Here is a 25791-nt window from a genome sequence, read left to right as displayed (position 1 = left end):
ACAATTGCCAAAAGGTGGAAGCAACCCAAGTGTCCATCGACAAATGAATGGATAAACAAAATGTGGTATGTATACATACAATGGAATATTATTCTGTCATAAAAAGGAATCAAGTTTTGGCACATGCTACATAAGTGAATCTTGAAGACATCTTGTTGCATGGAATAAGCCAGATACAAAAGGACAATATTGTATAATCTCACTGATATGAAATAATTAGAATATGCTAATTAATAGAGTCAGAATCGAGTACAGCTTACCAGGGACTGGGTTGCGGGTAGGAAATAGGGAGTTAATACTTAATTGGTACAGAGTTTCTGTTTGGGGTGATGAAAAAGTTTTAGTAATGGATGGTGGTGATGGTAGCACAACATTGTGAATGTAATTAATAACACTGAATTATGTATTTAAAAATGGTTAAAAGCGGGAAATTGCAGGCTGTATACATGTTACTAGAATAAAAATTTTTAAAAATACATAGGACTATACAACACAAACAGTGGACTCTAATGTAAACTATAGACTTGTTAATCATTTAATTATAATAATATTGTTTCATCATTTGTAACGAAGGTAACACTAATGCAAACTTTCAATAATAGGGCAAATTGTGTGTGAGAAGCAAGGTATATGGGAACTCTGTTTTCTGCATGATTTTTCTATAAACCTATAACTTCTTTAATAAAAAATAACAGGATTTTTGTGTGTGTATATATAATCAGCATGATCATAATAGTAAGACTTTTTCTAGCAAGAAAAAATAGGAAAATGGAAATTTTTTTAACTAGTAACTTTTATTTTTAGAGCAGTGTTAGGTTTAAAGAAAATTGCAGATACCACAGAGTTCCCAGATAACCCTTGGATTCATGTGGTATCTCTGTTGTAATTGATGAACCAATGTTACTGCATTATTATTAACTAAAATCCGTAGTTTACATTAGGGTTTACTCTGTATCCTGTAGTTCTGTGGGTTTTGACAAGTGCGTCATGTCATGTATCCACTGTTACAGTATCATACAGATAGTTTCACTGCCCTAAAATTTCCCTGTGTCCACCTATTCATCCCTTCTCCTCTCCTCCAAACCCCTGATCTGATCTTTTCACTTTCTCTCCAGTTTTGCCTTTTCCAGAATGTCTTATAGTTGGAATCATACAGTATGTAGCTTTTACAGACTGGCTTCTTTCACTAAGCAATATGCATTTAATGTTTCTTTGTGTCTTTTCATGGCTTGAAGCTCATTTCTTTTTATCATTGAATAATATTCCATTGCATGGAGGTAACAGTTTATCTGTATACTTACTGCAGTGCATCTTGGTTGATTCTGGGTGTTGGCAATTAGGAATAAAGCTGCTACTAACATTCATGTGTAGGTTTTTGTGTAGACATAGTTTTCAACTCATTTGGGTAAATAAATACCTAGGAGCAAATTGCTGGGTCACATGATAAGATTATGTTTAGCTTTGTAAGGAACTGCTAAAGTGCCTGTACCATTTTGCAGTCCCACCAGCAATGAATGAGGATTCCTGTTTCCCATCTTCACCAGCATTTTTTTGTTTTTGTTTTTGTTGTTTTTTTTTTTTTTTAACTTTAGCCATTGTAATAGGTGTGTAGTGGCATCTCATTGTTGTTTTAATTTGCAATTCCCTAATAGCATGTGATGTCATATGAAAGCATCTTTTCATATACACTTATTTGCCATCTATGTATCTTCTTCAGTGAGGTGTCTGTTCGGGTCTTTTGCCCATGTTTTCATTGCATTGTTTGTTTTATCGTTGAATTTTAAGAGTTCTTTTTTTATTTTGTATCTTAAGTCCTTTATGTTTCTTCCAATCTGTGGCTTGTCTTTTCATCCTTTTAAAAGTATCTTTTGGAGGACAGAAGTTTTAAATTTTAATGAAATTCAAGTTTTATGGTTTTGCATTTTACTATTAGGTCTGTGATCCATGTTCAGTTAATTTTTGTGGAAGGTTAGAATTTATATTTTTGTGTGTGGCTGTTCATTTGTTTTAGCACCATTTGTTGAAAAGGCTGTCCTTCCTCTGTTTAATTGCCTTTGTGCCTTTGTCAGAGATCAGTTGCCTATATTTATTTGGGTCTGTTTTTGGCACCCTACTCTGTTCCAGTGATCTATTTGTATATTCTTTAGCCAATACCACTGTCTTGATTATTTTGGCTTTATAGTAAGTCTTGAAGTCTGGTAGTGTCAGTCCCCTGACTTTGTTCTTCTTCAGTTTTGTGTTGGCTATTCTGGATTTTTTGCCTTTCCATATAGAATTTAGAATCAGTTTTCAATATCCATAGTTTGGCAGATTCTTAAAAAGTTAAATGTACATTTACCATATGAAATAGCAATTCCACCCCTAGGTATCTGCCCAAGAAGAATGAAGACATATATCCACACAAAGACTGGCATGCAAATATTCATAGCAGCACTATTCATAATAGCCCAAAGTGGAAACAACCCAGATGTTCATCAATAAATTGTGATAATTGAAATCTGGCAACCATACAATAGAATATTATTCAGCAATAAAAAGGAATGAAATCATGATACATGCTATAATACACTTGAACCTCAAAAATATGCTAAATGAGAGAAGCCAGACACAAAAGACTAGACATTATAGGCAAATCTATAAAGACAGAAAGTGAATTAGAGTGGGAACAGGTATTAATTGTAAGCATCACTAGGGACCTTATTTGGGCAATGGAAATTTTCTAAAGCTGTATTACGGTGATGGTTGCACAGCTCAGTGAATTACTAAAAATCGTTAAACTGTACAGTTAAAACAGTTGAATTTTATGGTATATAAATTATACCTCAATAAAGTTGTTTTACAAAAATGGCCAACAGAATTGAACAGCACTCCACAAAAGCAGATGAAAGAATAGCCAATAAAAACATGAAAAGTGCTTGTCATTATTTGTTGTTAGAGAAATTACTTGATACAGTGAGATGCCATCCACATCCACTGGAAGGGCTAAAATCAAATACACTGACAATACCAAAGACTGATGAGATTGTAGAGCAACTGGAACTGTTATTTATTGCTAATGGGATGTAAAATTATATGAATATTTTGGAAAACTTTTGGAAGGTTCTTACAAAGTATTGACTCAAGAATAATGAAGACATGTGTCCCCTCTTGTACACATGTCTAATGAAGACTTGTACAAGATGTCCAAGGCAACCTTATTCATAAAGCTCAAGCCTGGAAACATCCCAAAGATCCATCAACAGGAAAATAGATAAACGATTTGTGGTACAGTCATGCAATGAAGTACTACTCAGTAATAAAAAGAAAAAACTGTTGATAACACATGACATGGATGAATCTCAGAAACATGTTGAGTAAAAGAAGTCAGACACAAAAGAATATATGCTCTATTTTTCTACTATTTAAAGCCCCCCAAAAAGCAAAACTCATCTATGGTGAAAGAAATGAGAAAATGAGATGCGGGTAGGGAGGGCCTGAGAAGGAAAGGGAGCTAATGGAAAAGAATCACAGGCTAATTCTCTGGAATGATGGATGTATTCTCCATCTTGTCTGTGGTGGGGCTCATGGGGGTATGTGCAATTGCCAAAAGTCATTGAAAGGAGCACTTAAAGTTGTGCATTTTATTGTATGTAAACTATACCTCAAGAAATGATTCTTGAAATATTTTTATAGCATACTTCCCTTGTCTTTAAGGATGCAGCACAAGTTCCTCCTTATGGTGAAATCAGCCATTGTGAAGGCAAATTAGAATATATAATTCTACAGTATTTGACTTTCTCAAAGGTTGTGAATATAGTATTAATTTTCTTGGGTGTGTCTCTTGCTAGTCTCTACTACTTTCTCTGCCCTCTAATTGTTTGGATTGGATCCTTTGCCTTTTCCTGTTTTCCCCTGTACATGTGTTTTTTTTTCTCATAGCTTCAACTATCATTTTACTGCCTCTGGCTCCTTATCTATATCTCTAGTATTGTTCTTTGTTCTGAATTCTATTTCTCTGTTTCCTACTGCATTCAGGCATTTCCTACTAGTACTACAAATAAACATTTATAGCTAAAGTTAACATCCATCTCTTAAAGCCACCCCTTTTCCTCCTTCTGTTCTAAGTACCGTCCTCCCAATCATCTGGGCCCCAAATCCTTAAAATCATGTTTGCCTCTTCCTCTCTTGCTCTATTTCTTATATAGTTTCCAAGCCCTGTTGCCTTTTCTTTTTTCTATTTTTGCTGCTATCTTATTATGAAAATTTTCAGAAATTTAGAAAAATGGCAAGAATTCTACAGTGAATAACCATATGCCCACCACCAAGATACTATATTAATTGTAATTTGCTCTATTTGCTTCTTCACATAGCTATCTGTCCCTCTATTTTCTATCTATCCCTGCTTTTTCTTTTATTTTGTATCTTCTGCTCCATTCCTCTTAATTACCATGTGCCTGAATTTTTCTTGATCTTTCCCCTTCCAGTTACTTCCCCCCTTCTAATATATCCTTTAGGCCAATGATCTTCAAAATGGGGTGCTCAAACTGTATGTTGCCATATAGGGAGAAAATATTAGAACTTACTTTTCATAATGTTATTATTGAAAAAATAGATAAATTAATCTTCACTGCTATTTTATAGACTGGCACTGGCATTCTTTTTGTTCATTCCACAGGTCATATTATCACATACACAAGCCAGTGTGGCACAGGAAGAATGAGTATGGCAACATTACTCTTTTGTCAAGAACACTGTAAAATTTGCAGTTTATTTGCATCCTGTTAAGTGGATATATAGACCATTTTATGTCATTTCTAAACTAACTCACGTAAAATGTAAATGTGATTTAAACAGATCTCTACAAAGATACTGACAATTGAAAAAAACACAAATATGAACTCACAAGCTAATGAATGGTGAGAAAATGGCAGAGTTTGACACTTTTCATATACCTCATATGAACTTTTTCAACCATGTTTAGGTAAAACAGTGATAATTGTTTAGTCTTTATCATCTCCTTTTAAAATTTCTATTTTTGTGTACTCTCTATTACATACATAATATATTAGTAGAGTAGTACATACATATTTAAAAATAAATATATCTATCTTGGGGGTACATGTTCAAAGTTTTTTATTAATAAAGCTACATGATCAAAAAAAATTTTGGAGACATTGCCCAATACCCCTAAATTAATCTTGCCTAACTCTCCCTTTCTCAGATATCTCTATTAGTTCCCTCCTGTCAGCAGAATAAAATCCAGACTCCTTGGTGAGGTAGTGAAGATTTGTATTAATTTAACCATACTCTATTTCTTTTTCAAATATTCTCATTTCTCTAAATTGGACTCATTTTCTCCCGCCTTTGCCTTATGCCCATGTCTTCTGACAGGAACCTGCCTCTTCCCTGTGACCACGTGGCTTATGCCTACTTATCCTTCTAAGTTCACATCTGAAGTATAATTTCTAATGGACTCTTCTGTACTCTTCTCTAGTTCAGAATTAGGAACTCTCTCCTCTGTGCTCCGTAGCCAACAGCAAATCTCCACTGTATCCCTTACTATGTTGCATTACAACTAGACACCTTACTCCTTTAGAGCAATGATTTTGCTTGTTCATCTGTATATGCCTTCAGGGGAGACTTAAATGTTTTAAAGATGAGTGAATGACTGATTAGAGGCTGCTTTATTCCCCAGTTTATTTTGGTCACCCTTATTGGATGTAGTTTTAATCTATATGAGGTTTGTTGGGGGGGGGGTATGTTAAATAATAAGACTGTCTTCATTCACTAGTTTGGAGTGAATAGAGAAATAAGACACAAGAGGCAGACACATGAGTTCACAATGCCAGCTGATGAGTGACCATGCCTTGAGCTCTGCCTCTGTACGTGCTTGCTGATATTTTACCCCTACAGAGGACAGATTGAAGCACTCAGTCTCTAACTGCCTTTCCACACAAGGCAGGCATGGTGGAGAACAGACCAGGATGCATCTTCTCTGCAGGTAGGTTGGCAGATCCAAAACAGAGAGAGAATCCAAGAGTCCCTGAGCCAAGCCTATCGAGTTCATTATCTAAACTCACCAGTCAGAAAACATTCTGTCTCCTTCCAGGAAGAAACCAAGGGGACTCAGAGGAGCTGGAAATGTTTCTCCCATTCTTTCTCCTTTATGGAAACTTGAGAAATGGGAAATGGTGTGTCTCTCTTATGTGCTTTACATTAAGGGTGACAATATGTCTTGGTTTGCCTGGTATTCCTGTTATCCCAGCATAATTATTAATAGTGTCCTTTTTTACTCTTAAAAGTAGGCAATACATTATATAGTCATCCTAATTATATCTTTCTTAAAATAGAGTGAGCAAAATTGCATTCAGTGTTCTAAGAATGTTCACAGTCTTTTTATCTAAGGGCTACTCTTCTGTCCCCACAATTGGGTTGGTCTTTTTAACATTGTCTGTACTTATGTGGTGGGGAGACCACAATTTAAAACCTTAACCTATTTGTTTTATGCTCAGCTGATCTTTACCACTTTCACTGTACATTTTTTGTCCTCCTCCCTACTACCCTCAACCAGGATGCTTTCAGGAGAGTTATGTCCAACACATACAGGTACTCTCCACAGTGTTTTGCACAGAGTGATGTTCAAAAGGAGCTAACAATATATTTTAAAAAATTTTTAGTGCTGTTGTAGGTTTACAGAAAAATGATGCAGAAAGTACAGAGTTCCCAACCCCTCCCCTCCCACACACAACACATAGTTTTCCCTATTATTAACATTTTATATTAGTATGGTACCTTAGTTAGAATTGATGAAACAATATTTTAATAATTATATTATTAACTAGTCTACAGTTTACATTAGAGTTCACTTTTTGTTCTGTATAGTTCTAGAATTTTAAAAAAATTTTTATTCTGGTAACATAAATATAACCTAAAATTAATCATTTTAGCCACTTTCAAGTATACACTTTAGTGGGGTTAGATACATTCACAATGTTGTGCTGTCATCACCACCATCTATTACCAAAATGTTTCCATCGTCCAAAGGGAAACTCTGAACTAGTTAAACATTAACTCCCATTTCCCACTCCTACCCCAGCCCCTGGTAATTTGTATTCTAGTTTCTGGCTCTATGAATTTGCATATTCTAATTATTTCATATCAGTGAGATCATATAGTATTTGTGCTTTTGTGTCTGGCTTATTTCACTCAACAGGATTTTGTCAAGATTCATTCATGTAGATGTGTCAAAACTTGATTCCTTTTTTATGACACCATAATATTCCATTATGTGTATATATGACATTTTGTTCATCCATTCATCAGCTGATGGACACTTGGGTTGCTTTCACCTTTTGGCAATTGTGAAAATACCTCAATGAACATGGGTGTGCAAATTTCTGTTCAAGTCCCTGCTTTCAGTTCTTTTGGGTGTATACCTAGAAGTGGGATTGCTGGACCATATGGCAATTTTATACTTAACTTTCTGTGGAAAACAGTGGCTGCATCACTTTGCATTCCCACCAACAATGTACGAGGGTTCCTGTTTCTCCACATCTTCGCCAACACTTATTTTCCATTTTTCTGAGCACATTCACTCATTGTGGTTTTGATTTGCATTTCTCTAATGTCTAATGATGTTGAGCATCTTTTCATGTGCTTCTTGGTCATTTGTATATCTTCTTTGGAGATATGTGTTTTCAGCCCTTGGCCCATTTTTTAAATTGGGTTTCTTGCCTTTTTGTTGTTGAGTTGTAGGATTTCTTTATATGTTCTGGATATTAAACCCTCATCAGATATATGGTTTCCAAATAAATTCTCTCATTCTGTAGTTGCCTTTTAATAATATTTTTAAAGGTTTTTATAGGTGAGAATATTATTTGCATTATGTTGCATCTTTAAGCTCTTCTAGATTGGCCTTAAAATTTCTAAAACTTGCCCTTTCCTCCCCAATGTTCTGATACGGAGAACTCAGCTGTGTCTCTACACTGTATCTGATGGCTTAATTAATGTACTTATCTTCCATTCAAATAAAATAGTGTTTTCATTAAATAGTTACCTTAAAATATGACATCAGAAATCCATTTTACTGAAAGAAAGATTAAATTTTTACTAAAGGCAGCTTAAAATGTATTGAATGTTGATGTCATTTGGAACTTAGAGAATGATAAAAGAAAATTATCAACTGAATAGAGCGCCGCAATAAGAAAGCAATTGTAATTCATCCATGTAAATAAGAAAAATCTCATTTTGGGAAAAGGAAAGAAAGAAGGATAAATTCAAGGATTTTAGAACTAACTAGCTGCTTGAATATGCCAGAAATAGTTTTGCCTTTGAATCACCTTTTTAGAGGAGTGCTTTGGCTGCTAACAAAAGAAAAGATGGTTAAGTCTTTTCTGTCTTAACAGTAAATAAACAAATATTTTTTGCATTTTCCCATAATGCTCACTCTATTTCACAGCCATGTTTTAAAAAAATAGTCATCCCTTCTTAAGGACTCTAGTTCTTCACCCGCTAATTTCTTCCTTTCTAGTGAAACTGCTTTTCTTAATGTCACCAACGACCTCCTGTTTGCCACAGCCAGTGGACTCCTTTTAGCCCTTACTTTTAATTCTGACTGCCTTGAGCACCTGATAGTGCTTTCCTCTTTTGTCTCCTTTGACGCCATTTCCCCGACTGTTCACACTTTCTCCACCTGCTCCTTAAATGTTAGTGCTCCTAGGATTCTCCTCTCTACCTTCTATTCACAATTTATCTAGGTGATCTTGTCCACTGCCATGGCTTTAACTACAACCTTGTGTTAATGTCTCCCATATCTTTATCATCTTCACACATTTCTCTGTTGAGTACCAAATCCTTATTTGTAAGAGCTTATTAGATATCTCTACCAGGTTGTTCCACAGGACCCTCAACTGTAACACTTCCCAAACTTCACTAAGTCTTGTCTGCTTGCCTTTCCTGCTTTTAACAATTGCATTGCATCCTCCCAGTTGCTTGAGCCAAACACTGGTTATCATCCTCAGCTTTTTCCTCACGCTCACCTCTTAATTGCAGTTAACTGCCAAGTTCTATCAATTAAAAATTTTTAAAACCTACCATTGATACTAGGCACTATACTAAGTACTCTGCACATAGAGTCTGTCTCCTAAATTCTTCTAAAGCCAGATTAATTCCTCCTTTCTGTTTCCACTGCAATTTTCATAATAAGTATTCAGTAAATGTTTGATAATATATTCTTTTTATGCTAGAAGAGCCAGAAACCTGGGAATTGTCTTAGTCTCCTCCTCTCCTTTCCCCCTTCAATACACGTTAATCATTAAGTCCTATTACTTTACTTTCTTGTCTATATTTTCCACCTTTTCTCTCCATTTCCACTACCACTGCCTTAGTTCCGGTCTTCATATTCTTACCTAGTTTCTTCACATGTTTTTCATATTTGTGTGCCTTTATTATCACTCCATCTATTTCGTTCTCTGTTACTGTTGCGTATAATTTTTCTCAAGTATAAATTTAATCGTGTAGCAACCCCACTTAATTAGTCCCATCATCATCAAAATAAAAGGTCAAACTCCTTAACATTGCCCTCCAGACATGTGATTTGGTGTGTGGAATTTTTACTTACAAAGTTGATATATCATAACATACTAAATTAGTGTCCTTTCATATTTTCTAAGCCTATTTGCTGTACATACTTCATTTGTGTTTATGTCTGCTTGTGCATTTCAACCTAGCAGAAAAACACTGTCTAAAAGAAATTGAAAATGAGAATGTGGACCATGATAGTATACAATTGTGGATTTTTAAAAATTATTTCTTGCTGGGCTTGTATTAACAACCAGAAGCATTAGAATCACTTACTAGAAAACATTCCTGCCAACTTAATTCATGTCTCACTAATAAGATGGTTCTTCAGGAATCTTAACTTTACAAGAAAAGCAGACAAAAAGGGAGGGAAAGAGGATTCTTTCTTGGCAGGATCTGCTTATGTGAGAAAGAGTAGCTTTTTTTTTTCTTTTAAAAACCATCAGAAATTCAACTACCTTCAGTTTTTCTGGGTTTATTTTACTGGTCAGTTACTTGGAATAAACAATATTAAATAATGCTACTTAAGACATTTCTTTGCTACTGTCTACAAATACAGATTTATACATGGCACTGTGGTAGTTGAGTAAATTTCCCTTCAGATTCTCAGATCAAGTTTCTTAGGTTTTAAGCAAATCTAAATTGCCCACTTGGAATGACAAAAATCTGAGGCTGGACTTTCCTTTGGGGAGAAGTGGTTCAGAGTGTAATAACAGAAATAGTTGACAAGTCTTTTGTATAATAGTGAAAAAATTAACAAGAGTTTCTTCTGGTATTTGACTGAAGGGGAAGTTTGCCTCATTTCAACTTTATCATGTGAGAATTAGATTAAGTTTAGCTTTCACACATGGTAGGGGCAGCTCAGGGGAATGGCAGAGTGTCAAGAAGCCAAGGTGTAATCAGTGGCCGGTCCTCCTGTTTATCCGCCCACTATCCTTGCAAGGTGGAGACTCAAGGGTAGAGGTTCCTAAAATAGCTTCGTAAATTGTTACCAAACTAGCTGAGATGGCTCTGCAGTTAAAGAACAAAGGAAAGAGGGGTGGAGACTTGTTTCAAATGTTCCTTGTTTCAAATGCTTCAAGTTAGCATGGGAGACTTTTTTCAAATGTTTCCAATTTGCAGGGGCTAGTTAGGCCTGTGAAATAGAATGTAACCTCTGAAGTATTCAGCCACTGGAGAAACAGGGGAGGGACTTGCGAGTTAGGCATAGGAAATAAATAGTGCTGGGTCTATTGTTCTGGGCACCACCCCCCACATCATGATTGTGTGCCCATTCTTGCAAGATCATGAATAAATTCTTTTCTTCTCCACAATCGGGTGGGTGTTTATTCCTTTTTAGGAATAGTTCTTGTTTCTCACAATTTCTTGGTGGCTCGTCCAGGACCTGAAGCATCAAGGGGTCCCCCGGGGTGGAAGAAGGGAAGGCGCACCCCGCCGTTTGAGCAGTCTTGGACTGTGTCATTGGGGGCCCGCCTCTGACTGCTGGTGAGACCCATGATCAGACACTTAGGTCTGCTGATTGTGGATAGGAAAGGGGGGAGGAAAAATGCACCTCACAGCAACCAGGTAACTCTATGCATAAACCAAGGTAAGGAAAAAAAAAAGGAATATTAAGTAGTACCTTGGTGGTTGCAACATTCTGATGATTCTGAGGTTAATCCTAAGGGAAAAACGCCCAGACAAGACTCAGAATGGGGACATTCTGATGAGTCTGAAGCTGATCCTAAGGGAAAGACGCCCAGGCAAGATTCAGAATGGGGAATAGAGGCAGTCAGCCGGCTGGGAATAAAGGGAAGGGGGGTACCTTTAAGGTCCCCCAGGAACATTCCTCTAAATAGTCCATTGGGAACATGTTGAAACATTGGGCCAAAAGTGATCGGACCAAGGGAAAGGCTAAAAAGAAAATGATTAAATATTGTTGTTACTTTTGGACAAAGAAAGCATTTTGCCTCCTGATGTATTCTGGCCAAAATACAGGGCAGATGAGGAATGGCTTTGTGCCAACCTCATGCATTATGTTAATAAAAAGAAACCTTTTTCCAAGGAGGAATCTGACTACGCCATGCACTGGCTGCAGGGAAAAGAGACCAGTTGTTATCCCATGAAAGTTAAGAACCCAGATTCAGAGACTGAATGTTTAGAAACTAAAACCTGGGATCCTTTGTTAAGTATTTCCCTGCCTTATGTTTCCCCTCCCCCAGTGGGGCAGGAACTGTTGAACCAGAGATTCAATGGAACCAGTCCATGCCCCTGGCCAGTCGGAGGGGCAATTAGTGCCAACTCCTCCACCGGTTACAACCCACTCACGGGGTGGTTGGAAAATTGGTTCGGGAAGTGGAAAGGAATTGCAATGTCTGTTTTAACTTCCCTTATCATTTCAGCCAGACTGTTCACAGTGGCTGGGTGTTACATCATCCTGTGTGCCCAGGGGTCAGCTCAGAGACTCAATGAAACTGCCCTAATCAAGAATATCAGCAGAACAATCTATACCCCCCTTAAGGAGGAGGATCCCTATGATGAGGAATGTGAAAAACCTCTTAGCAAATTTGAGAAACTAAAATATGAAAACTAAAAAGGTTTAAAAAAAGAAAGAGGAGGGAATCTGTAAGAAAGGGCTAAGTTTAGCTTTCACATAAAGACCACATGGAATAGAGAAAATGCAGATTGGATGAAAGAGCTGGCTTAAACTAGCCCCATGGTGAGGGGAAGGAAAAAGAGAGAAAATGCCATGAGGTAAGTCTAGAATCAGCTCCAGTTCCTTATGTGGGAAAGATAACCAGGGTTACTGGAATGTAAAAGAATGTGGGGGTATGGTCAAAGGCAGGAACTCTCAGCGGGAAATTTAAACTGGATGAGCTCTCTCGGATAGGCTGTAACCTCTGGAGTACCCAGCCAGTGGGGAAACAGAGGAGGGACATGCGTATAAGGAATAGGATGTAACTATCACCATGTTCTTTTTTTGGTGTGTCTGCCATGTTTCTGGTTGTGCATCCGTTCTTGCAAGATCGTGAATAAATTCTTTTCTCCTCCACAACTGGGTGAGCATTTTTAAGGTATAATGCTTGTTTCTAACAATCAGACTTTTTAAATGAAAGAAATATACCAGATGATTTTTTATATATTAGCATTTTTATGGCTTGTGATTCAGATAAAGACCTTTGCGTTTAATGTCATCTTTTGTTCTTATTACTTGTTGTGACACTTACTGGCTATTGAATAAGCCATTCAGACTTAAACTGTATTTGTTCTCTGAAAATGAGCTCTCATCTATCTCCCAAGTATTGGTATAATGAAATCAAAACTACTTCAGTTCAACCGATGATAAATTCTTTTCTGTCTGTTTTGAATCTGGCATTTCACTCAATCTTTTTCTTTATTTACAGAACTTCCTTATGGCTGGGAGAAAATAGAGGACCCTCAGTATGGGACATATTATGTTGAGTAAGTTTGTTACCTCCCAAATGTTTCCTTTCAGCTTGCAGTTTTAGGGAGTACTGGGTAAAGGATTTGCTGCTTCTGCAGTCTAGCTTTCAAGTGTTTCAACTGGGGGAATGAGAAGGTAGGGGCAGTGACCATTTGCTTCACAAACCCTGGTTTCCCAGAGTTGCCTTTGATATAAATACAGAGAGTTAGAGGGAAGTTGCCCAGAGGAAGGTAGAGATGGAGACTGTAATGAGGGCACTGGACTAGATGAACTAGTAAGGTACACTGCCTACACTACAACTCCTTGGTTCTGAAAGCAGTAAAAAGACTATAAGGGCATTGTACCATAGTGATCCAAAGTTTTGAAGTATATGATTAAATGTGTTCTCTCTTTTAAGGAGTGAATCAGAGAAAACTTAGGGTTCCTTTGGGGAATGAAAGTTGCTTATCTAACTTACAGTTAAATTTAAACACAAATATATGTCAAAGTGGACCACCAAACATTAGAGATATAGCTTCATCACAAGTAGTTTTCAAACAGAGAAATTAGGCTAATATCAACATCTAGTTTTTCTTTCACTTTTCTTCATTTATCTAATTGCTACATCTTTATGACTATTGGGATTACTTTCTTTCCAGATGCTACAGATAGAATTTTGACCTCAGGCTGTAGGTCTCAGGTGCCTACTACCAGGCAAATAACTGCATCAGAAACATTACCATTTACCTGTAAGCTAGGGGTCTGAAGCTACTTCTAGGTAGCAAAGGCAAATGATGTTATTACCTAGAAAAAAAATAGCGGGCACATGAGAATCTTGTAGTTCTATGATTAATTTTTGATCACTTATTGGCATAAACCAAGGTCATTTCCTAATAATTATCCCTAATATAAGTATCTCAGACTCCTGTAACTCTAATCTTGATTCTAATATGTAGGTTGTTACTTGAGTCACTGTGGTTAGAGAGATTTTTGGAATGACTTCTAAAAATCTGACTCGTACTCTTAAGCATATAACTTCACAGTTGCAATATTTTGGGTCCTTTGAAAGGCTATGCTAATGTTTATTTCCTTTGTATTATTTAATACCATCCTGATACTGTGACATGAAAGTGTATGGCAGCTCTTTTTGTTTTGTTTTGTTTTCCTAAAGCAAAGTTTAGTGAAAATAAAGTAAGAAACAGCCATTTTTCAAGTCAAAGGAATATTTGAAGTCCAACTGAAAAGGTTTTGTGGGTTGTTGTATTCTTTCCTTTGCTACTAGTTTAGCCTATTTAAATCGGGCTTCAATCACCTATTATTTGCCAGTGACCCTGCTGAACATTTCTGAGATAATGATTCTCATTCTTTTATTATCCATTCCAAGAGAATTTGAATACATGGTCAAGAGGTGAAAGTCATTTGCCTTTTATAAGATCATGGGCTGAATGATCTAGTTCCCATTAAGCAAGGATATAATATTGAAGCAAGTTTAGGGCAAATCCTGAAGTGACCCGCTCCCAGTTGTCAAAGAAGTGCATGACACAGCCTGAATTAGAAGCAGCAACTGCAGCAGTAACATGATTTTGTATGATTGTTCCCAGAAAGAGCTCATTTTACAGAAGGGTAATTTATTAGATTAAGAAAGAGCGGGCTGTACTCAAGGTGCACATTAGCATGGAGTCAGCTGAGCTACAGAATGTGGCTTGATTCCCAGATTAGTAAGGTTTTGAGTCGCAACCACAATTATCTGCAGTGAGTTTATTGATGGAGATAAAAAGCTATTCCTTGAATTGGCTACTCTTTGGAGCTCTTAATTTGTCAAACCAGATGGCACAATGATTGCTCTTGGCAGGAGCTTTGTAGTAGTAACACCAACTGCAATGGCAGTTTTTATTTGTATTTTTCTCAGAACATGAGATTCTGAAACAGATAAACTTATTTTTGAAAATAAAATTATTCAAAAAGTTATGTTAGGCCTTTCATAAAAATGCTTGTATGTTGGGAAATGTTTTCTTCATTGTATTGCATCAGCTGCCTTGATACACTTAGGTGAAGAAGTCTCAGTACGTATTTGCGTTAATATCTCAAACTCGTCATGACAGAATAATTATGTTATTTGTTGAGGCAAATTTTTAAAATCCAGATATTATACGCAAAATTTTAATAAAGATGACATTCCAAATTATGTATTATGTTTGCATGAATTTCTAAAATTCATGCGTATTTGCTACTCCTGTTTAATTTTTCTCATAGGTAATTCATAGTATTCTTTTCTACTGGCTATGTTCCCATAGCTAGTTATATCTAAGACAAAATCTGTTATACCCTTAGTAACATTGTGGGTATAAGTAATTAAAGGAAAAGGAGAGTGTCTACTTCTTTGGTATTTTGGGGGCTGGTAAGGGGTGACCTTTGAATCTAGGTAATCTAAGGTAACAGATTCAATTACTGTCTTCACTAAAAACTTGTATTCTTTCACCAAAGAATTTTCAGAAAAGGGATTACTCATTTTCATATTTCTATTCTCTTCTCCCACACATTACAAAGCGTATAAATACAAATTACTACTTTTTGTGTTCTAATGTCTGGGTGGTAAAGTGAGTCATTCTAGCTGGTGATGTCACAGTGAGCCAATGTTCTTTCTAAATATGTTTATTCTTTTCTGAGTTTCAAGTTCCTAGTTCCTTTTTTTTTAAGAATAATGTAATGACAGTATCTAGTAAATTTTTAAAAGTGGTACCTAATTTAGCACTGAAGCTTTTCATTTTCACAGAGGGTTATATAGTTAACTCAGTGGATAAGGGGCTCCCTTATAGTAAGAAACAGAAATGTATTTGAGTTCTAGTGAAACCAGAACCCAAAGAATGTCAAATAGAACTTCCGTATTTGGAGCTCTGAAACCAAATAACCACATCTGTTGTAGAATTAATATGCACTAGAAACATAAACAACAAAGAAAGTGAACATTCCTTCTTGTGAGGGTTTGTTGTTGTTTTTGGTCCCTGCTGCCCCTCCTCCACTACCACCTTTAATGTTCACGAACTGAAAAGTTAATATCTGAATTGTATGACTATTTTGTGCAGATTTTGGTAATATTCAGCCTAGTGAAAGACAGTCCTATTCTGAAATTCTCATGATTTGATGTTTAATTGTTGGTATTCATTTGTATCACTTCTCGTTAAAATGGATTTCACTGGAAATCACATCTCATTTAGCTGAAATACATTTGTTCAATGGAAGTGCTAGAATATGGTTCCCATTGCTTCTGCATTAGGTCTGTCCATGGTCTTAAGCGTCTTCTGTATAACAGTTCATTCTTATCTAGCTTCCACTCAGCTGGCAAGCTGGAGTAACCAACGCTGTGTTCCCCTGTAGAATGTACAACTGCCCGTAGCATGCTGAGTGTTGTTGGCTGGTCAGCGGCCCCTGGTTTCCCCACGCGTTTCTGCCTCTCCTCACAGAGATGCATGTTTTCCAATCGTCAGTTGTGATTGTTCCCAAATCATAAATGCCAGTTGAGCTTATGTTGTAATTACATAATTTATTTGTTATGTAATTATGAATAAATTTGAGTGTAAAAGAGTTGTTCTGTGATACAATTGATAAAAGCAGGTCACTCAGCCCAATTATAAAATGGGCAAAAGATATGAAAAGACAGTTCTCTAAGGAGGAAATACAAATGGCCAAGAAACACAAGAAAAAAATATTCAGCTTCACTAGATGCAAATTAAGACCACAATGAGATACCATCTAACACCAGTTAGAATGGCTGCCATTAAACAAACAAGAAACTACAAATGCTAGAGAGGATGTGGAGAAATTGGAACTCTTATTCATTGTTGGTGGGACTGTATAATGGTTCAGACACTCTGGAAGTCAGTCTGGCACTTCCTTAGAAAACTAGAAATAGAGTTACCCTTCCATCCAGCGATTGCACTTCTTGGTATATACCCAGAAGATCTGAAAGCAGTTACACGAACAGATATCTGCATGCCAGTGTTCATAGCAGCATTATTCACAATTGCCAAGAGATAGAAACAACCCAAATGTCCTTCAACAGATGAGTGGATAAATGAAATGTGGAACACTACGTGGCTGTCAGAAGGAACGGTGTCGTGAAACGTATGACAACATGGATGAATCTTCAGGACATAATGCTGAGCAAAATAAACCAGGCACAGAAAGAGAAATATAGGCTACCACTAATGTGAACATTGAAAAATGTAAAACAAATGGTTTATAATGTAGAATGTAGGGGAACTAGCAATAGAGAGCAATTAAGGAAGGGGGAATGATAACCCAGTAAGAACAGATAAGCTATCGTGGGTAAATTTAACATTCTGGGAATGCCCAGGAATGACTAAGGTCTGTTAATTTCTGATGGGTATAGTAGGAACAAGTTCACAGAAATGTTGCTATATTAGGTTATTTTCTTGGGGGAGAGTAGGAACATGTTGGAAGTAAAGTAGTTATCTTAGATTAGTTGTCTTTTTCTTACTCCCTTGTTATGGTTTGTTTGAAATGTTTTTTTTTATTGTATGTTTTTTTAAATTTTTTTTTCATATAGTCGATATAAAAAAGAGTTAATTAAAAAAAAAACAACAATGAAAAAAATATGCAGAGCCCCCTTGAGGAGCTGGTGGAGAATGCAGGGGTGTTGGGCTTCCCCACCTCGATGGTTGCTGATGTGCTCACAGACATAGGGGACTGGTGGTTTGATGGTCTGAGCCCTCTACCACAGGACTTGCCCTTGGGAAGACTGTTGCTGCAAAAGAGAGGCTAGGCCTCCCTATAATTGTGCCTAAGAGCCTCCTCCCAAATGCCTTTTTGTTGCTCAGATGTGGCCCCCTCTCTCTAGCTAAGCCAACTTGGCAGGTGAAATCACTGCCCTCTCCTCTACGTGGGATCTGATACCCAGGGGAGTGAATCTCCCTGGCAACGTGGAATATGACTTCCGGGGAGGAATCTAGACCTGGCATCATGGGATGGAGAACAACTTGACCAAAAGGGGGATGTGAAAGGAAATGAAATAAGCTTCAGTGGCAGAGAGATTCCAAAAGGAGCTGAGAGGTCACTCTGGTGGGCACTCTTACGCACAATATAGACAAACCTTTTTAGGTTCTAATGAATTGGAGTAGCTAGCAGTAAATACCTGAAACTATCAAACTACAACCCAGAACCCCTGAATCTTGAAAATGATTGTATAAAAATATAGCTTTTGAGGGGTGACAGTGTGATTGGGAAAGCCATGTGGACCACCCTCCCCTTTGTCCAGTGTATGGATGGATGAGTAGAAAAATGGGGGCAAAAAAAAAAAAGCACCCAGTGTTCTTTTTTACTTTAATTGTTCTTTTTCACTTTAATTTTTATTCTTATTATTTTTGTATGTGTGGTAATGAAAATGTCAAAAATTAATTTTGGTGATGAATGCACAACTATATAATGGTATGGTAAACAATTGAATGTACGCTTTGTTTTGTATGACTGCATGGTATGGGAAAATATCTCAATAAAAATGAATTATAAAAAAAAAAGGTCACTAAAAAAGTTCTGCTGAATTGGTGTATCAGTCAGAAAACAATAGAGAAATTCTAGAAGGGTTCTGTACTTAAAAGTATCTTTACAGTCTTGCCTCATTTTGGAGAAATTTAAATTAAAAATTTCCCATTTTTAACTGACTTTTTAAAAAACTGGCTGACCAATTATCACCAGTTCTGATTGCATCATATAAAAGGGCTTCTACTATAGTTTTGAAAACTGTTATTGGCTCTAATGAGTAGGTTTACAATGAAGAAATAGTAAATATAATACCATAAGCTTCAGCACATTTTACTTTTAGGCATCTTCTGTGGGTTTTTGACAAAAAACTCATGGAAGTTCCATTATGACCCGTCAGGTTCTCTGTATTTCATAGCCTAAAGATACATAATTGTTCTTTATTGTGGTGATGGAATGGTGTGGTCATACATTTTTTAAAGTATGATTCTTTCATCTTAAATTGAAATGCATATTTTTCTACATTTTGCAGTCACCTTAATCAGAAAACTCAATTTGAGAATCCTGTGGAGGAAGCCAAAAGGAAAAAGCAGTTAGGACAGGCTGATACTGGGTCTTCAAAACCAGGTAGAACTTTTTCTCAATCTTTTCTTCTACAAATAACTTGTGAAATTTATATGCTAAAATCATAAAAGTGAGTTTGATTGGATTTTTATTGTTGGGGCTTTGAAATTCAACAATGAATGCCTGATATTTTGTCACTGTAAAGATACAAATAATCTTGATAAAACATCTGAACATTTTGAGCATACTGAGATTTTTCTCATGCTGCTTATATAGAAAATATGAAATTGTTAGAAGAAGGGATTGGGTAGCTTTTTTATGGGGTTGAAGAAGTTATTTTGGTTGTGAAGACTGGATTATTTCCACATATTTAAGGACAGGCCAGTATTAGATCTCTAATTCATTATGCACTTCTCCTAAGTTAATTGCTTATATCTAATGTCTGTATATGAGGGGTTCTTTTTTGGGGGAAGAAAATGGTATAAAATTAGATAGTGGTAGTGGTTGTACAATTCTGTGAGTATACGAAGAAATACATAATTGTACACTTTAAATGGTATGTGAATTGTATCTCAATAAAGCTGTTAAAATAGATTTGACTTATATACAAAAAGATGATAACTTTCAAATTACAATTTAACAAGTAGCTGTATAGCAAATTTCAAACAATGTTATGGATTACATTTCTACCATTTCAGTTCTTTCCTTCTCGCTATTCTAATACCCTAGCAACTAAGAAAAAGAAAATTAAATAGGGATTCAGTATTCATAATCCCTTGTTAAATTCTATCTTGTCTGTTGCTATCCCTTCCTCTAGTTTAATCACTTTCCTGATCTTCAGGGATGTCTAGGCAGTGACCACCCTAACTTGTTCATGTTGCAAAGGGGTATCGACATTATGGGAAAAGGGGACGCAAATGGTTAACTGAAACTATGGCACTGTAACTCATAACATTTTTGGAAATTTCCTATATAACTACTTGTTAAATTGTACTTTGAAAGTTATCACCTTTTTGCATATATGTTACATTTCACAATAAGGAAATAACTGAAACTCTGGGGACTGTAACCCATAATGTTCTTTGAAATTTGCTGTCTAACTACTTATTCAGTTGTATTTGGAAGTTTATCACTTCTATGTAAATATGTTATATTCCAAAATTTAAAAAATAGATTTGACAGAAAATTTTAAACCATCTAAAAACATTATGTTAAACAGTGTTTTATAAATTTTAACTCTATAGAATTTGATCCTCTCATATTTTCCATAATTGCCCTAATGGTAGCCATGGTGGGAGAGGGGAGGAGAAAAGTTTTGGGGAAGGAAAGAGAATTGTTATTTGCAAATATGGATCACTTTTAATTCTAAGATCATCCATGGGACCTTTAGAGGCTTTTCAAAGGAATTATGTTTTTTTCTTCCTGAAGTATTCACTAACCATGAGTGAAAGGGAAGGAAACTTGAAGCTATGTACTGATAGGACAAGGACTCACTCTTTCCATCAGATGTAAATTAAAGGCTGCGAAAAGCCTGAGTTGCGAATTATAAAAAGTTCTCAATATACTCTCTTTCCTAAGTTGGTGACAGTTGCCTTAATGTTCCTAGTATGGTGCTTTCCACATAGAAAGAGCTCAGTGGATGCTTATTCCAATGAAAGCTGTAGCTGAATGACTGTCCAAGACTTTCAGGAATGTAGTAATAAAGGTTCTCCCTCAGATACCTCATTTAAAAATTTTTTTCTTTTAAAAGGAGTTGTAGATTTTCAGAAAAATCACACAGAAAATGCAGAGTTCCTATATAACCCTCGCCAGACACACACACACACACACACAGTTTTCCATATTTACTAACATTTTGTATTAATGTGGTACCTTTGTTACAATTGATGAAACAATATTACTATAATTATATTATTAACTATGGTCCATGGTTTACATTAGGGTTCATGCTGTGTTGTATAGTTCTATGGTTTTTATTTTTATTTTTATTTTTATTCTGGTAACATCTATACAACCTAGAATTTCCCATTTTTAACCACTTAAAAATATACAATTCGGGGGTGTCAAATACATTTACAATGTTGTGCTACCATCACCCAAGTGCATCATTTTTTACTTCTTAAAAGGACTCTGGGGGATGAGGAAAAGTAAGCATAAAAAAAGCAATGAGGAGATGAAGTAGGTGCTCTTATCTTTCACATTACGCAGTTGAGTCTTATAAAGGAGAAATAATTCATTAGCTAAGATTTTTTTTCTTCAGTGATTTCACTACAAGTTTACATTCTAACTTCTAAATGTTAGATTCTCTCTAATTTTCTTTTCTTTATAGTTTATTAAATTTAAGTTTTGTAGACTATCTTGAAGATTGCCTTTGAGGGCTATATTCATTTTAATAATTTTTGTTCTCAAACCCCTTTATCATTTTGGCACAGATGTGGAAAAATCACAGTTTACTCGTGATCCATCCCAGCTTAAAGGTGTCCTTGTTCGAGCAGCGCTGAAAAAAAGCACCATGGGATTTGGCTTCACCATTATTGGTGGAGATAGGCCTGATGAGTTCCTGCAAGTGAAAAATGTGCTGAATGATGGTCCTGCAGCTCAGGGTGGGAAAATTGCACCAGGTAACACGTTTTTCAGAATTACTGGTAGTGTATGATACTATGATAAAGATTATAGTGAAGAAGTTTATACACACAGACACACAGTAAAAACACGTGTGTGCGCACGCGCGCGCGCACACACACACACACACACACACACACACACACATTAAATTATATAACTGGAGAGGGAGATTCCCATGTTAAAATGGTTTACTCTCTAAATTAAGTGCAAACTAGTTTTGAGAGAGCACCATTTTTACAAATAATTGGAAACTGTTAGAGGAAACATTAAATTTGTCAATTTTTTTAATAGTTTGCATAATTTTGAGATAATCCTTTGGCTGTACTAAATTAATGATTTTATTAACCATCCTAGAACATTATTTGTTTTATTTTCTTCCAGTATCTAGGATACTTTTGGAGCGATCTAACATGATCTATTGAAAAATGTTATCAAATTAAGTTGCTGCATCCAGTGGTTTTTCCCCCAGATTTTTTTGCTTCTTTCGTCTTACTGGTTGTTAGTAAAATTGAACTTCTGTGTTAAGAATTACACATATAAGTATTACCGTTTTTCCAGAGCTGTGTAAACTTGTTTTTATATCATGTTCCCAAAGTCTCTACTTGGTAATTGTTATATATTTTACTATGGTTGACAGTGCTTGTGGCTGAGGAAGTTGGAGGAGGGTCAAGATTAGTTACTAATTGTGGGGGAGGTTTAAGCACTTTTCTCCCAGAAGATTTTTAGTATTGCACTGAGGTTGGGTTGTTTCTTACAGCGTTTGCCAGACTTTTCTAATCCTCTGTTATTTCACATACTCTGTAAATATGGCACCACATTCAGATGCTTCAGTTGTCATATTACTTTTTTATGACAGATATCAAGTTTTTTTCCCTTGGGATGTGGGAATCTATTATGTTATACTTTTCCACTGAGCGGATATAAACTTAAAACCAGAAAATTTTAAATAATTGAAAGTTATATTTATGAACAAAATTATTTTTTAGCTCATCTTTATTACTTTATAAAGTTCACAAACTCTGGATATTAATATTAATAGTAAGATTTTTAAAGTTCTCAATCTTGTCTTTTTCCACATTTTGCCTGTGGAACACATCTCTTAGTTGTTCTCTCTCCTTTCAGGATTTCATTTCACAATATTGATTCAGATTTGTCTAAAACTGTTATAATGTAAATTGCATAGTAATATAATACTTCCATGAAATTTCTGGGAGCTTTTGCCAGGGGAGAAAAAGTCAGAACTTTGTTTTTAATTAGTCTAATTTTATGTATTTTCTCAGCTCATGAAACAAATTTCCACAGACTAACATTTGTTTTTAACACAATTTGTGTTGATTTTTCAAAGCCTACATGTAATCAGAACAAATTAAAGCATCTTTATTTGGAAGTAACCTTTTAAGTAATTATATTCAAATAAAAGTAGCAAATGGATGAGACAACAGAGGACAAATTTTAAAAGTCAAGGCTGCATTAAAAAAATACCCAACTAATGACTGTCAAGTGGTAATGATTCTGCAACCACAGTGGTCTTAATAACATAAAATCAGGAAAGCAAAATCAACTTTTATAAGGATTAATTTAGCTGACTTTTCAGTGTCTTAAATAATATGCATTCACTTTGTTTCTGTTTTTTTTTTTCTTATTTCTCTTTTTGAAATCTGGTTTACATTAATTTGAAATGTCTACAAAAGGAAGGAGACTAAAATATATTCATAAGTTAATATTATTCTAATCCTCAGCTCTTCATTTCTCAAACAAGAATGAATTTTAAGTACGTTTTAATCTATGGCTTTTTAAAATCAAGAAATAGGTGATATCTAAAGATAGCCAATGGAATCATTGGCATAGTATGATCCTCTTCTGCATATTGAATAACTGCTATAATGTGCCTAGCTTTGTATGTCCACTTAGGAATGACTCAGAGGAAGGATATTCTAACAATGGCAATGTGAATTACACTTATTTTTTTTTAATGATTAACTTGAGCTTGAGATCACTCTTTTCTAAGATAATGAAGATTTTAGACATTTATATATGCTTTTAAAAGAGGAGCCATAAAAGGGAGAAGGGCATGTCTATGTTGGAAATCTGTTTTTCAACATGATTATGTTTTACCAGGTGATGTTATTGTAGACATCAATGGGAGCTGTGTCCTTGGTCACACCCATGCAGATGTTGTTCAGATGTTTCAGTTGGTACCTGTCAGTCAGTATGTAAACCTCACACTGTGTCGTGGTTACCCACTGCCTGATGACAATGAAGATCCCATCATGGACATTGTTGCTGCTACGCCTATTGTCAATGGACAGTCATTAACCAAGGGAGAGACTTGCATGAATACTCAGGATTTTAAGCCAGGAGCAATGGTTCTGGACCAGAATGGAAAATCAGGACATACCCTGGCCAGCGATCGTCTCAATGGACTGTCAGATCCAAGCGAGCAGAGAGCATCCATGGCATCATCAGGCAGCTCCCAGCCAGAACTAGTGACTATCCCTCTGATCAAGGGCCCTAAAGGCTTTGGGTTTGCAATTGCTGACAGCCCAACTGGACAGAAGGTGAAAATGATATTGGATAGCCAGTGGTGTCAAGGCCTTCAGAAAGGCGATATAATTAAGGAAATTTACCATCAAAATGTACAGAATTTAACACATCTCCAAGTAGTGGAGGTGCTAAAGCAATTTCCAGTAGGTGCAGATGTACCACTGCTTATTTTAAGAGGAGGTGAGTAAAATCACAAGGAAAAAAATCTTCAGTGTTCATATATTTATGTCTATTAATTGTCCTTCCTTTAAGGTCAATTTAAGTTTTCCCAGCAGACTTAACTGGTTCTGTCTGTAAGCTTCCAGAAGCATGGCTCTTTTCAGCAGTTTATGGTTTTTGTTATTGTTCTTAGTGATTTCATCTGTATTCACTTTGCATTTCTTTCCCTCTATATTCTTTTTAAAATCTGATTTAATAATTAGAGAAACAGCATTGCACTACTTCAAATGAAATATATCCTCTTTAATATCATTTTCTCTGTTGATGACAATAACAGAAATTGACTATTTCAGCCAGTGGTGCTTCATTTGGACCTCTGTCATTCACCAAAAGTGTTTTTAAAGAGCAAACATCTCTGCAGATAAGTAAAATGTTGGATGGCATGTTAATCTCTTCTGCAGGAGCAATCATGATAGCTTGTGATTATAAAGCTTTTATCTTAAGCTCTAGTATCTGCCTGTAAATGTTAATTAAGCCCCATAGTGTTCATGTGAGAGAAATATGATTCTTATTTTCCAAGGTCATCAGCTGACATGAACTACTCCCAGACATTGTAAATCCAGTCCTAAGGACTAATCACGAAGTTTCATTTTAATGGATGTTCTTAAATCCTCACCTATAGATGACTAATATTTTAAAGAATAAAATTAACCATTCACTCTTTAACTCTCTGGCTTTTATTTTTTATTTTTGAGACAAACAAGCATTTGGCTTCAGTGGGGAGTTTTTCCTTAGTCTCTTTTCTGTGAACCTTGGGTTTCTTCTCTGGGTGACGTCACAGAATATGCTCAGAATATGGTCAAAACCTCTTTGTGAATGCTGTAAAGTGATCCAGGGTTCCAACAAATAATAACAGAGGCCAGGGTTTGATGGCAGACAGGTTTAATGTCAAGTTCCTGCCTTGCTCCTAACTCTATCGTGTAGGTGAGTATGTTGATCAATTTGTGCCTGAATTTTACCTTTTCTATAAGATGGTTAACATTTATGCCTCAGGATGGTCATAAGTATTAAAGGAGATAAATGTATTTTGTCTGGCACATAGGAGGCCTTGGACTAGAATTTACTAGTGTACTGAAAGTTAAAGCTAGTTTTGTCATAAACAGTAAATAGTATTTGTGATCTAGGAATGCTTCCTTTGTTTCTAAAATTTGACTCTTTTTTTTATTTTTTTAAGGTCCTTCTTCACCAACTAAAACTGCCAAAATGGTGAGTATATGTGGTCTTCTTCACAGACCTGGACATGCCACCTTCCACTCAGTTAGAGCAGCTCACTGTGGTGGTGATTATTGACTGGGAGAAATTGGGAGCTGTGCTGCCCTGGGCTTGTATCAGAAACTCTAGGGAAGAGAGTGAGTTAGAAAAAGGAAAGAGCCCCCTAGTTA

At 35.9% G+C, this 25791-nt stretch overlaps 1 protein-coding gene across 4 annotated transcripts in view; it reads left to right on the top strand.

Moving 5' to 3' along the window:
- The window catches only part of MAGI3 (membrane associated guanylate kinase, WW and PDZ domain containing 3), a 294015-nt gene that overhangs the window by 224715 nt on the left and 43509 nt on the right, over positions 1 to 25791 (top strand). For all 4 annotated transcript variants that reach the window (XM_037826333.1, XM_037826332.1, XM_037826335.1 and 1 more), the window contains exons 7-11: positions 12942 to 12999; positions 18990 to 19084; positions 21454 to 21642; positions 23765 to 24370; positions 25584 to 25615. In XM_037826333.1, the coding sequence (XP_037682261.1) occupies positions 12942 to 12999; positions 18990 to 19084; positions 21454 to 21642; positions 23765 to 24370; positions 25584 to 25615 (980 nt within the window). The remainder of the gene's footprint in view (positions 1 to 12941; positions 13000 to 18989; positions 19085 to 21453; positions 21643 to 23764; positions 24371 to 25583; positions 25616 to 25791) is intronic.

This window comes from Choloepus didactylus, chromosome 2, assembly GCF_015220235.1.
Source record: "Choloepus didactylus isolate mChoDid1 chromosome 2, mChoDid1.pri, whole genome shotgun sequence".
Taxonomy (NCBI): Eukaryota; Metazoa; Chordata; class Mammalia; order Pilosa; family Megalonychidae; genus Choloepus; species Choloepus didactylus.
This window is presented reverse-complemented; position numbering and strand designations above follow the sequence as displayed.